Source organism: Notolepis coatsorum, assembly GCF_963971535.1.
Source record: "Notolepis coatsorum genome assembly, chromosome: 1".
NCBI classification, from domain to species: Eukaryota; Metazoa; Chordata; class Actinopteri; order Aulopiformes; family Paralepididae; genus Notolepis; species Notolepis coatsorum.
Window position 1 is genome coordinate 65,978,935 of NC_140165.1, and position 15,109 is coordinate 65,994,043.

Sequence of the window (15,109 nt, forward strand, 5' to 3'; positions counted from 1 at the left end):
TATACAAAGTATATCAAACAATAAAGGTAGATTCTCAGTTTAATCTGGCCCTTCACAACAGCCGCCTCCTAATTAGTCCGCACCTAATTAGTTAAAGGAGACAGATTAATAGTCCAGTCAACTGCTCAATGTCTGTTGTGGGGAGTAGGGCAATCTACAAAGTCAGTGGGTCATGATCGTCATCAGGGGAGTCAGGGAGCCTCGGCAACTCTATCAGCCTCGCCACGGGTCGGGTGTGACAGTGAGGCAGGTCGGCCATCCTGGGTATACTGGGCTGTGCTCGCCACTTGCGACAGTCTAGACGAGTCCGCTGGAAGCGACGTACTGCTTCTCTTCCGTTCAGTATCCAATAGCGATGTCGGATCTCAGCGAAGACTCTCTCTGCCCCAGCGTGGTGCACATCCTCGTCGTATTTCTTTATGATGAGCTCAGTGACCTTGTGTCGGCTGTTGAGGACTATAGGAAACTTGACGTCATCCGTTAAGTCCGGGGCCCGTCTCAGACGACCACCCACCCTGATGAGGCCATGGGTGTCGCGCTCGGGGGCCAAGTGGAGCTAGGGATGGGAATCGAAAACCGGTTCCCATTGGGAACCGGTTCCTAATTGGCCGATGCCTGGAACCGTGTGCCTCCCGTGACTTTCGATTCCCTTAACGCTGCCAGGTTTTCAAAACAACGTTAGCGTTAGCATGTAGCCATGGCAGACTTATTTGATTCCTTAAGGGCTCGAAATTGCCTGGATTTTGGTAATATGCTCCCGAAATGCTCCCGCTGTTTGGCTACTTCTATGTGCAGTGAAAACTACTTGAATGCTTTAGAACCTAGCCATTGATTTAGGTCAGGGTGAGCTAAAATTAGCCGCGGAGCTAACGCTATTTAACGTGAGCTAACGCTATTTAATCAAGCTCACAAAGAGAGATAAACAGCTGACAGCGGATAGTACAGGTACAAATACAATAAAGCAGCAGATGGGGGCTGTTGTGTAAACCTTGTACTCTTTAGTTCACATATAATAAAGAGCCGCAGTGTTTGTTTACAATTCAACACTGTAAGCCATGGTGGTGCAACATACAAATGTGTCCGTGTAGCAACACAAGCCAATACTATAGGACAGGGGCCCGGGGAGGGAGCTCTGTCTCTGTCTGTGTCTGTGTCTGTGTCTGTGTGTGTGTGTGTGTGTGTGTGTGTGTGTGTGTGAGACAGAAGTCGGAGGAATAACGACCTGTTATTCAATAGATTAAATTAGTTTAAGAATAAAAAAATAAATACATTTTAAGAGAATCTCAAATACATTATTTTATTTAAGTGTAGGCTATAGTTAATGTTTTATTTTTTAGTTTTTGTATTTTTCTGACATGGGGGCTCAACAATAAATGACAATCAGAAATGTCAAGTTGCATGTTGTTATTCTAACCAGCTTAGACCCCTACGCTCTGCATCTTCTGGCCGCCTCAGACCTACTCCTATCCAAGCTCCGGGAGGGTCATCAAAGAGAAGTCGCCTATTCTCAGTCCTTGCCCCACAATGGTGGAATGAACTACCCACCCCAGTTAGGACAGCCGAATCACGTCCAATCTTTCGCCGTCGACTAAAGACGCACTTCTTCAACCATTATCTGAATAAAAAAAAAAATATCTAACCCTAACTAACCGTACTGTCATGCACTTGTCCTAATAAACTAACCTACACTGTAGCACTCAACACTTTGATGAACATTGTTGCTCAGCTGATAGAGTTGTGCCCTTCCTGATGGCTTGTCGTACAGAACTTATAAGTCGCTTTGGATAAAAGCGTCAGCTAAATGACTAAATGTAAATGTAAATGTAGTTCTGTTGCATTTCCAATTTATTTATGTAAATTATAAATTGATCAGGTATCGATAAGGGTATCGATAAAGAATCGAATCGATAAGCAGAATCGATAATGGAATCGTATCGATAAAATCCTATCAATTCCCATCCCTAAGTGGAGCAGTCTGCTGTCTGACGGGATTGGCTTTGTTCCCTGCAGGCAGTCTAGCTCGTCGGGGAACGAGTCTCTTTGGGCTCGCTGTAGCAGAAGGAGTTCTGCCTCTGCGTAGTTCGATGCGTCAATGTCGGTAGTGGGGGGAACCTCAGGGTGGTGCCACAGGAATGTCTTTAGCTGCGCACTCTCAAAGGTGAGGCAGTCGTCTATGTTAGGGTCAGTGGGGACTGGGGTGTGCGTCAACCCACAGAACATAGATTTCTTGATCTCTGCCTCCTCTTGACTAGCCTCCCGAGGGGTGGGGGTAGGCCACTCTTCCTCCGGGAGCTTGAGGAACTCAGGACCGTCACTGTAGATATTGTGACGTGTGAGGTCATCTAGGGACATCCCCCGTGTGATGACATCGGCTGGGTTCTGTTTCGTGTCCACGTACCTCCAGCACGCTGATCCTACCAGGTCTTGAATCTCTGTGATTCTGACTCCCACGAAGACCTTGTATCTACAAGAATCGGACTGGATCCATGTGAGTACGGTCATGGAGTCTGACCACAAGATTGTTTAAGTTTAAGATTGGTTAAGTACACTAGCTAAAGACACGACGAACCGCTGGGTAATGCTACACCCGAACGAACTGTGGCCGCACGATATACAATAAATGAACGACTATTTACTTCACATTAGATTAGGTCGAACTCGACGTTACTTTACTAAACTATTCGCACGTGGTCCTCAATGCTCTGTTAGACGCAAGGTTGCTCACTTCACTGCACGTTGACTCGTGGTGAAGGTGGGTAAGGTACTGAACGTACTCGAATTGAACTGAACTGAACTACTGCTGTGCGCACCTTGCGCTCTATTTATACTTAAGTGAATATCTAGTCCCAAACCGCAGTCTTTGTCTGGTCTCAATACGCTGACTCCGGGCATGTTCTGACATGCCTGAACTTGTCCTTGAACCTGCCGTTGGGGGCTTGCGCGCTGGCGCCTGGGGGCGCTGTCCAATAGGAGAGCGAATATTACTCTGGTTTGAACGCAGGTAAAGGGGTAAGTTGATTGAAAGTTGATTTAATAAAAGGAAAAAGACTAATTTAATCAGATTAATCACTTTATTCAAATTGAGGATTTAGTTTGAGGATAAAATATATATATATATATATATATATATATATATATATATTAAAAAAATATATATATATTTTTATAATTAAAAACGAAGGTTCGAACATCCATTCGAAAAACCCTGACGAAGTTCGAATCCCAAAAACAGGCTTCGGGGACAGCCTTACCAAACATATTATTTATATTATTCAAATGGACTCAGGCCCCGTCCACACGAACGCTGGGTTTAATGTAACCGTGATTGTATGTGCGCAGTTGCACTGTTCGGCCACACACAACCGGGGATTTGCTACACTGCAACCGCGGTCTTTTGAAACCGGTGGCCAGGGTGAAGTTGTGCGGTTTTGCAGTTGCGTGTGGGCATAGCAACCGAGGTTATTCCCAGTGTTTACAGCAGAGCTGTCGCAATTATTCCCCATGTTCACGGCAGACCGCGGGGTAGAGAGATTAGAGCAGAGCCAACTACACCAGTGTTTACAGCAGAGCTGTCCCAAGTAGCGTTATATGAAAATGATTGTAACAAACTTTTGTTCAAAACGTATCGTCTGTGTTGAAGAGTGTTGTGATCGACTGATGTCCGTTGACGCTCAGAGTAAACATGTAGCTGCAGCTAAACTAAACTCATGTGTTGTCAAGTTATTGTTATAAGGAACCCAGTCCAGACTGCATCCCCTTAACAATTGTTTGTATTGAGCCGTATTGTATTGTACCCATTCTGCAATCTGTTAAATAACGTTTACATCCATTTCATATCGGTAACGTTACTTCTTCTTCTTCAGTTAATTAATGGCAGATCGCAACCCAACAGGAAGTTTAGTGAGCGTTCAGTCTTTTCTGATTGGTTGAAATGGCCTTCATGTCTGAACAACATCGCCGCCTACTGCTTTGGCATTGTATTACATTGTACTAAATGTATCGGTTGCTGGGTTCCAGCTCTGCCGTGAGTACGCAGTTATACACGGTTGTCCACCTGTGTTCACCGTGTGGACGGAGTTTTATTTTTTCAAACTTCGGTCATATTAAATCCAAACTCTCGTGTGGACAGGGCCTCAAACATGTTCCGTTGTGATGTCACAGTATGATGTCATAATAGAACATTCTAGAACATTTGTGATGTCACAGTATGATGTCATAATAATAATAATAATAATAATAACTTAATTGTATAGCACTTTTCATACAGAGGTTGCAATTCAAAGTGCTTCACAACAGTAAAAAATACAGGCATGAGCGAGCATAGCAAGGTATGGTAAATCAGTGTTTCACATTAGGATCTAGCATCCTAATAGGCTCTCTATTCAGTAATACAAATAATAAAATAGTTTAAAATTATTAAGTTTAAAAATAGTCTAAAAATTATTAAATAGAATGGACATATAACAACAGTAAAAAATACAGGCATAAGCGAGCATAAAAATTAAAAATGTAAATAGCAATGTTACAGTATAAGAATCAATCAACCTTGGCTAGGCGGTGAGGTTCACGATGTACCTAACTGGAATGGTAAACAACTTTGCTAGATTTAGGTCAAAAGTCATCTCCTCACAACAGAGTATCACTCCAACATCATAGAACCGACATATGAATTTCATTGGAAGTGTATGAAAGTAGGTAGGGTAAGAATATAGCAAGGTATGGTAAATTACAGTGTTTCACATTAGGATCCCAATAGGCTCTCTGTTTACAGTTTGATTCAGTAATAAAAAATAAAAAAAGTCAAGAATTATAAAATAGAACGGACATACAACAGGGTATTTAACATACAACAGCACAGTGTTTCACATTAGGATATAGCATCCCAATAGGCTCTCTGTTTACAGTTTGATTCAGTAATACAAATAATAAAAATTGTTTTAAATGATTCAGTTTAAAAATAGTCATCAGTAAGAAGTAAAAAGTGTGATAACCGACACATGAATTTGATAGTAGGCAGGGTAAGAATAGTGCAGGTAAGTACAATTTGTGTCAGGATATCCCTGATCTTTCTATAATAATATTTCCCCTTGCCACTAGGTGGTAGCAGATATCTATCTTCAGATATTTGCCTGCATTACCCCACAGTGAAATGCCTGAGCAAAGAGATAGGTTTTAAGCTGTCTTTTAAAGATGTCTAGCGAGTTGGCTTCTCTGATGTTTTGGGGTAGTTTGTTCCACCGTTTTGGGGCATAGTTGATAAAGGCTGCATTACCGATCCTCTTTTGACTGTTTCTGGGAGCCTCTAGTAGTCCAGCAGCTGATGATCGCAGTGTTCTTGCTGGTGTGTAATTTATTAGAGTGTTGGCGATGTAGCTAGGTCCCTGTCCATTTAGAGCAGGGGTGCCTAACCTTTTTTGAACCAAGATCTACTTTTTAATTTACCACCTAGCCGAGAGCTACCAGCCAAAATTGTATATTGTAAGCCGTCATTTGAGGCTTTATAAAAGCAGCATAATGAACACAAATCTGTCAGTGCCGAGTCCGACCTCATCTTAAATAACAAACAGCATTGCTTGTTGTAGTTAACAAGGAGAGGCAGAGATGATTTTGCAAAATTTTTTTTTTTTTTTTTTTTTTTTTTTTTAACAATAAAATTTTATTAATCAAGATCTACTTGAAATCAGCCCGCGATCTACCTGTCGATCGCGATCGACTGGTTGGGCACCATTGATTTAGAGCTTTGTATGTAAGGAGAAGGACCTTAAAGTCAATTCTAAATGTTACAGGAAGCCAGTGTAAAGCAGCTAAGACTGGACTAATGTGCTCTCTCCTTTTGGTTCTAGTTAGCAGTCGGGCTGCAGAGTTTTGGATCAGCTGAAGCCTCTCTGTGGTTTTCTTAGGGAGACCTGTGAAAAGTGCATTACAGTTGTTTAACCGGCTAGATATGAATGCATGAATTAGCTTCTCAGCATCGTTCTGATTAATAAATGGTCGTACTTTTGCTATATTTCTGAGATGGAAGAACGATGTTTTCGTCACTTTGCTAATATGAGAATTGAAGTTCAGTTCTGAATCTATGATAACCCAGAGACTAGTGACCTCAGATTTAATCCAAGGGGTTAGTCCTCCCAGGTTCTTTATTAATGTTTCTTTTTTAGTTTTGGGGCCGATAATTAGAATTTCAGTTTTGTTCTCGTTTAGTTTCAGGACGTTCTTACTCATCCATTTATTTATTGCCAGTAAGCAGTCTGTAATGGAGCTAATCGCTGTATAATTTGGTTCAGCAGATATGTACAGTTGTGTATCATCCGCATAGCTATGGAAATCTACATTATGTTCTCTGATGATATCACCCAGCGGTAACATGTAAAGGGAGAAGAGTAAAGGACCTTGTTGTCGTATATATCAGACATGTGATCTCCTAGTAACAGTTTAACATAGGGCTGGGCGATATGGAAAAAAATCATATCGCGATAACGATATGATAATTTTATTTTATTTCTCGATATCGATAATTATCGAATTGTTATAAGTATAAAAAAAAAAAAAAAAAAAAATTTATGACAGATGTATGTTTATTTTGCAGCAATTCTTTGTCATTGCCGCCATCTTTAGTGTTACATCCCCTCACACTCCAGTTCTCAGGCTGCAGCTGGTTTAAAAGCTAAAGTAAACCGGCTTCTCTGCTGGCTGTGGCTCCAGAGGAGTTGAACAGTTCTGGCTCTGCTAGTTTATTTTCGATCTTTTGGCGCTTTTTTGGTGGACAAACCACTGCACATGTGCACTGTGACTCGTGACTGGAGTCTAGTTCCCGCTAGCACACATAGCCTACTGTGTACAGACGGTTTCAAAATGTATTTTAAATTAGAAAGCAAACAAAATAAATGGACAAGAGAAAAAGAAATCTGAATTTGGTCAGTATTGTCATTTGGACAAGCAAAGCCATTACTTTAAGTTGCAGGCAAGAAAGACAAGTCTGTCCACTGTCTCTTAAAACTGCCCTGTTGCAGGTATAAAAAAAAAAAAAAAAAAAAAAACGATTTTTCGATTTTTTTTTTATTTCGATATTCGATATCGATTATTAAAATATATCGCGATATTTATCGTTATATCGCCCAGCCCTAGTTTAACATAGAATTTCCTCCCTCTGATGTATGTTTTAAACCAGCCTAGCACATGTTCTGAGAAACCGACATGGTTTTCAAGACTATCGATTAGAATATCGTGATCGATTGTAAATAGCACATTCTAGAACATTTGTGATGTCACACTATGATGTCATGTTCTTTTTTTTTTTTTTTTTGGTCTTTTTCCCCCTCCATTTTCCTCCGATTTTCTCCCATCCCAATGTTAGTCGTATGCCAATTCCCAGTCCCTTCCTGGTCGCTGCGCTTTACCCCCCACAGTCAGATCATTTGGGAGAGTGGAGGCTACCACGTGCTTCCTCCGACACACGTCCAGCCAATCACCGCTTCTTTTCACCTGGCAGCGCGGATTCTCATTGAGAGGGCGTAGCGTGTGGGAGGACCACACTATCCCCCTCACGTCCAATCCGCGCTTAGCAGGCGCCCCGACCGAACTGTAGGAGTCGCTGTTTACAACGACCCGGACCCACCCCGCCAGCTTCTCCCACCCTCTGATACAGTCAATTGTATCAGTGCAGACGGCCAGCCAAGCTGGTGACAACCCCGGAGCTGTGAGCTGGATTCGAACGGGCGAACCGAGCTCACAGCTCCGGGGCTGGTGACGAACGCAATCTCCGCTCGACCACCTAACCGCCTATGATGTCATGTTCTGATGTCACAGTATAATGTTATAATAGGACATTCTAGAACATTTGTGTATCTATTCAACAATTCTCTCAGAAGATATCATTGCGCACGACTGAAGATATCAACTGTTAAAGAACATAGATTGAAACCTGCATTTCTCAAACAAGATGTTTAGATATGGAAAGGCGAGTGTCCACTAGGGCTGAGCCCAAACGTTCAAACGTTCATCCCTTTGTTCGTTACATTGTCATTCAAATTCTAAATCAACATTAAAAAAATGTATAAAGAAAAAAAAATATATATATATATTTTTTTTTCCTATTCATTCTGTTTAAACCAATGGGGTTTTTCTTCACAGTTGCAGATAAACATTAGGCTACACCAATATAGTATTAAAAGAAACTGATGAGTTATATTCATTAGAAAGTTGATTTAATTGATTTAGTTGGGCTGGGGCTTCTCCCTGGGCTGGGTCTGGGGTGGGAAAGTTGATTAGATAAAAGAAAAAATACTAATTTAATCAGATTAATCACTATTCAAATTGAGGATTTAGTTTGAGGATTAAAAAAAATTATAATAATTAAAAACGAAGGTTCGAACATCCGTTCGGAAAAACCCAGGATGAAGTTCGAATCCCAAAAACAGGCTTCGGGGACAGCCTTAGCTACTACTGCTACTGCTACTACTACTACTACTACTACTACTACTACTACTGCTACTACTACTACTGCTACTGCTACTATTACTACTACTGCTACTGCTACTACTACTATTACTACTACTGCTACTACTACTATTACTACTACTGCTACTACTACTACTACTACTACTACTACTACTACTACTACTACTACTACTGCTATTACTACTGCTATTACTACTACTACTACTGCTGCTACTACTACTACTGCTACTGCTATTACTACTGCTGCTACTACTACTACTACTGCTATTACTACTACTACTGCTACTGCTACACATCCAGAAATCTAACACACTGTGTGTGTGTGTGTGTGTGTGTGTGTGTGTGTGTGTGTGTGTGTGTGTGTGTGTGTGTGTGTGTGTGTGTGTGTGTGTGTGTGTGTGTGTGTGTGTGTGTGTGTGTGTGTGTGTGTGTGTGTGTGTGTGTGTGTGTGTGTGTGTGTGTGTGTGTGTGTGTGTGTGTGTGTGTGTGTGTGTGTGCCACGCGCGCGCGTGCGTAGGTGACAGCCAGCCTGGACTTGCCGTTTGCTGCATTGGCTCCCAGAGGCCTGGACTCGGAAGAGAATGACCCCATGGTAACCACAGCAACCACAACACTATGTCCCCATCATGGCAACCACAACACTATGTCCCCATCATGGTAACCATAGCAACCACAATACTATGTCCCCATCATGGTAACCACAGCAACCACAACACTATTTCCCCACGGTAACCATAGCAACCACAACACTAGGATTGAACCAGGAACCTTCAGATTACCAGATGACCACTCTACCTCCTGAAACACTAGTGTACTGTTATAATGCTATGTACTGCTTTTTGTGTGTGTGTTGTGTGTGTGTGTGTGCACACACGTGTGTAGGTCCAGCCCCCAGACTCGCCCCCCTGCCCGTCCCCCCTGCAGGGCAGTCTGCACAGCCAGGAGTCCGAGGGTTCAAACCCACAACAGGACGACTTCGTCATGGTGGACTTTGTACGTTGGAGCAGAGATGTGATGGAGGGAGTTAGGATGAGGGTTAGCGTGTGTTCACACTACAGGCTACACGTGTGTTCAGTTTCACACTACAGGCTACATGATGGACGACAACAGCTTCAACAAATCCTTTCCTTTCAACTAAAGTTCTGTTTAAAGGTCCCATGTTTTGCTATTCCTTTCACTATTTGGGCAATGTTACACAATTGAGTGTATGGAACACATCTGTAAGGTTTATAAAAAAAAAAAAAAAAAAAAAAAAGTAATTGTTTTGTATTTCTAATCAAGTACTCTAAAGCAGCATTTTTCCACTTCAAGATTTCAGGCTGTTTTGGGCTGGGCTCCGCCCATAAGCGCTTTGAGTGACAGGCACCCACACAGCTTGATACATGTATACGAGCGAGAGAGACAATGAGCGAACGAGCGAGCGAGAGGGAGAGAGAGAGAGAGAGAGGATACATCGCTCCGTGTGCGCGTGTGTGAGCAGCTTGACTGCGATTGTGTGTAAAATGCTGCAGGTGGAGAGAGAGAGGGAGAGTCAGGGACAGGGAGACCGCTTCCGCATTATTCCCACTGCTCCGTTGTTGAGCGAATTGTTGATTCTCTGTCGGCACCCGCGCATGTCAACCCGTTTGAGGAAGTGTCAGTATTTCCACTCGCTCTGTTGTTGAGTGTGCTACAACCATAGAGGGGCCGTTAGTTATGCAGATCAGCAGCACCTACTGACGTCAGGGAGCGAGTCAAATCAGAATGGCTTAGTTCAGTGAGGGAGGATCTCGTGAACTCGAGACTGGACTGATGAGCCAAAATGAGAATTAGAGACACAGACCCCATTGATACTACCCCACATTGCTAGAAAACAATGCTAAACACTGGAAAAGGCCAGGGGACCTTTAAATATCATCATATTGCCAAGGAAGTAAGCTGGCAGGTTGCCGTCATTGTTGTTGGATCATTTGACTGTAAATTAATTTCATCATAATGAAAAAATATCTAGTTCATATATAATTCATGTTATGGTGAATATTTCATGGTTGTAATCTAGTAAAAAAAATAGGATTTATGTTCTACTAATTGATAGGTTGTTTAATACAGACAACTTCTCATTCAGACACATTCTCTCTCTCCCTCTCTCTTTCCCTCTCTTCATCTCTTTCCCTCTCTTCATCTCTCTCTCTCTCTCTCTCTCTCTCTCTCTCTCTCTCTCTCTCTCTCTCTCTCTCTCTCTCTCTCTCCCTCTCTCCCTCTAGAAGCCAGCGTTCAGTAAAGATGACTTGTTGCCGATGGATTTGGGAACATTCTACAGAGAGTTCCAGAATCCTCCTCAGTTGGCCAGTCTGTCTCTACACATCAGCTCTCAGAGCATGGCAGACGACCTGGTAATATATATATATATATATTATACATAATACATATATTATAAATTAGGGGTGTAACGGTACGCGGATACGTACTGTACCGCCTCAATGTGGTCCTCCGGTACAGTACGCGCTGTGCACCGAACGATTGCAACGTTATGGAACCTTTTTTTGCGGAACTTAAATCCCCCCGGCCCTAATATAACGTGCACAACTAACCGGATGTTGTTTGTTCATCCCACGCAGCGCGCAGCTACACTGAATGAGACCTGTAATTCAGCATAGCATATTAGCCTTAGTATGGCGAGTCAATACTAACTGACCAGCCAGAGCTAGAAGATGCTCCCACAACATTCAAGTCTCCCGTTTGGGATCATTTCGGATTCCCAGTTAACCACAGTAATGGACAAAGACAGGTGGATCGCACTAAAGCTACGTGCCGGCTAGCCCCTTTCGTGACTGTGATGCACACTTGTGATGCAAGCCTTGCATCACAGTCACGAAAGGGGCATTGTTCAACTTTATTGCGAACATTATCACGCATTTGAAACGGTATCACCCTAATGTGAATATCACTGGTACACCGAAGAAGCAAACCCAGCTCCCAGTGGCATTCAAGCAGCATCTCGCTATTAATTCAGACCGGGCCAAAGCAATAACAAACGCCATATGTGTTTTTATAGCAGCAGATCTGCGACCATACTCTGTTGTCGAGAACACAGGGTTTAAGCACATGTTAAAAGTAATAGAGCCCCGCTACCTAGTTCCCTCTCGTCCGTATTTCAGCCAGCAAGTCATACCAGCTCTGTATAAACTAGCCCCTTTCGTGACTGTAGCAAGCCCTGCCCCTGTATTCAAGCAGGGCTTGCTCATGAAAGGGGCTCTGTAAAAACAAGCACATGCTACAGTTGTCCAAGGCATCTGCTATATAATAATCTTCAGATTTACATTAAGTGGTATTAGTAGGTTACAGCAGTAAGCATTAGTTTGCTCAGTAAATTATGGCCAATTCGTTTTATATTGTTTAATACAGTTAAATGGATAAATGAAAAGCAATTTTTTTTTACTGTACCGAAAATAATACCGAACCGTGACTTCAAAACCGAGGTACGTACCGAACCGTGGATTTTGTGTACCGTTACACCCCTATTATAAATATATAACAACATATAATAATTATAATACTACACATCAGCTCTCAGAGCATGGACACGACCTGGTAATATATATATATATTATACATAATACATATAAATATATAACAACATATGATAATTATAATACTACACATCAATTCTCAGAGCATGGACACGACCTGGTAATATATATATATATATTATACATAATACATATATAAATATCTCTCTCTCTCTCTCTCTGCCTCTGCCTCTGCCTCTCTCTCTCTCTCTCTCTCTCTCTCTCTCTCTCTCTCTAGGACTCTCTTCCAGAGAAGCTCGCTGTCTACGAGAAGAATATAGATGAGTTTGATGCTTTCGTTGACATGCTCCAGTAGAGAGAGCCCAGCAGGAGAGGGGGGTGGAGAAAAGGGGAGACCAAGAGAAGAGTGAAAAGCAGAGTGGAGCTGAAGGAGGGAGGGGTGAGAGGAGGAGGAGGAGGAGGAGCCTTCTCTCTCCATTCACTCCAAACAGGAAGTAGAACACTGTATTCTGATTGGCTGAGAGGTGTGGAATGCCCGGCTTCATAGCAATGCTGAAAACATGATCAGACAGTGATCAATATTTCTGCTGAACCCTCTGATCCATATTTCCTCTGAAACCTCTGGCCTCATCGTAGATATATAACTCCTTATAATATACATCTATGGGCCTCATTTTAGATATATTTATGAAGTAACTATGTAGTTTTATATATGTAGTGACTTGTATATCTATGGGCTTCATCCTGCCAGAGCTGTAGTTCCATCTTAAGGCCACAGGGTGGTGACAAAGTGTCAGTAAGTATCAGAACAGAAGATATTCATTATTAATGTTTGTTAACACTTTCAGTGCCAGCCATAACGTTGATTAATGTCCTTGAGTGCCATCATCATCCACTTCAATGTTAGCGTTAAAAACGCATAATCTATGTTTTAAATTATGGTTATGTGTCTAATCTGCCCGTCGCTTATCAATGACTTGTTTGCAGTCAACATTGTCGAAACGGATTGTTTTTAATCGGTTCATATCCTTTTTATAGCATTTCGAAAAGCTATCGTTTTCTCGAAAATGTTCGGAAAATAGAAAGATTCCCTCATAAACGCCATTTATTGGAATATTCTCGAATACATTAGACGCGTTGTCATTTGTCGGCCCATTTATGAATCGTTTTCAAATAAACACTAGATTATCGATAGTATATGTGTACTTATGCACTCTATAGAAGCGAGCTGAGAAATCGATTCTCTCATTTCCTCAACATCACACACATATACGGGACACGCTGTTATCTCGGTGAATACAGCTCTGATTATCCTAAAACTGGTAACATAGACTCCTTACCTTAGATCAGATGTTCTCCAAAAAGATTATTCCAATTCCTGATCGCCATTCCAAATATCGATTGCGTTTATTGATTGATTATTGGTTGCTGTAAATATATATTCCAGGCTGCTTTCCAACTCGCGATCACTTCCCTCATCATCAGACGGCTTGCCAGCATAGTGGAGCCAATAGGCTCCCCCCCCCCCCCACAGATCCACCAGTGTAATCGAATGGCCTGCAGTTACACAGGGATAGACTATAGGGGGCTGTATTTTCCCATCGGAGCTCCTACAGGGGCTGCTGTACCAACGGGAGACTCGGTTGATATGAATATGAATTCAGATCGCTAATAAAAAAATCAAACGACAATTCGCATCGTCTGCACTCAACGGGGGGCATGAAAAGATGACATAACACGTCGCCGGCACTCAAAGTGTTAAGAGAAAGTCATTGTGATGAATGCTCGTTAATGTCATTAGGAAGTGAATTGTAGAGAACTTGTGTGTGTGTGTGTTTTGTCAGCTTGTATAGATACTATGCCTCTGTAATGTAAATACTCAATGCTTCTCTCTGCTCACACAAACGCATGCATTTAATCACACACACACACACAAATGAACATATACACACACACACATATTTCACTCTAAACTCGGATATTATATACACGCACCCTTTCCCGGCAGGCCCTGTCTTCTGTTTGTATAGAATGTGTCCGACCTTTAACCCCAACAACAGAAAACCGCCTGGAGTCCAGATCAGATCAGTAATTTGATTGCGGTTATAGGTTGATTGTATTTTAATTTATTAAACAAATTCAATCAAGCAATCTTTCCTAATCTTCTTTCAGTGCTGTGATATGTTAACATTGATCTCTGTTTTTTTAAACACAGTAGAAAGCTGAACTAACTAATCAAATCCCTTCAGGAAATAAACTTCTGTCCAATCAGCCAATCTTGCACACAGTGTTAAGAACCAGATTCCTCTGTTGCCATGGGAACAAGCCTAGCAGAGCTGTATGGAAATGGGGAGAAGCTGATCATGGAGACTTTATATTTTAATATCAATTCACCTGATATGAAACAATTCAGCAAGCGGATCTATAGTTCCAACAGTTGAAACTGAGTGTGTAATAATTCATATTGTTATTATTCAGTACTTTGTTGTCCCATTAAACCGGTTACAATGGTCTCTGCCTGGTCATTTATACTGGTCTGATTCATTCATCTGGAGGGTAAACTGGATGAGATTGCTAACAGCGTGACATAAGCTGAGGATTTTCACTCCTGCTTCAAAACTGTAATGACTCCTAGGAACTTTTTAACTCACCATTTTACATGTTTCCGGATGTGCCTTTTGTTCATACTGCAACGGCGTTTTTGCGGGGAGAATCGAGAAGCACCCATCTGCAGAACGTCAGCGCAGCACAGTCCCCGCGCTGTCAGGCCCCTCACTCTCCCAATGCCTGATTTCGGTCACGAGACTGTCACAGGCCCGCTCAGCAGCGCCACCCACCCAATGGCTGAATTGGAGTATTGCACTGTGCAGGCGTTTATTTAGATCTGCGATGCGTTTATTTAAACTTTATTTAACAGATTGCAGAATGGGTACAGTACAGTACAGCTCAATACACACAATTGTTAAGGGGATGCAGACCAGAGAAAGACTTTCGTCTTGTTTACATCAGGGTCCCCCATTTTCAATTCATAATGACATTTATGACATACTCAATGCAGTACTGTTACATTTGTGACATACAGTAAATATATACAGGCAACTGTACATTTATGATGAATTGAAAATGGGGGACCCTGATGTAAA

The 15,109-nt window shown here is 42.0% G+C and overlaps 1 protein-coding gene across 2 annotated transcripts in view; it reads left to right on the top strand.

Annotated features, from left to right (window-relative positions):
* The window catches only part of atg13 (ATG13 autophagy related 13 homolog), a 68,464-nt gene extending 53,986 nt beyond the window's left edge, over positions 1–14,478 (top strand). For both annotated transcript variants that reach the window (XM_084335560.1, XM_084335561.1), the window contains exons 14-17: positions 8,975–9,049; positions 9,340–9,450; positions 10,701–10,829; positions 12,244–14,478. In XM_084335560.1, the coding sequence (XP_084191686.1) occupies positions 8,975–9,049; positions 9,340–9,450; positions 10,701–10,829; positions 12,244–12,321 (393 nt within the window). In that variant the 3' untranslated portion in view covers positions 12,322–14,478. The remainder of the gene's footprint in view (positions 1–8,974; positions 9,050–9,339; positions 9,451–10,700; positions 10,830–12,243) is intronic.
* Positions 14,479–15,109: the final 631 nt, after the last annotated feature.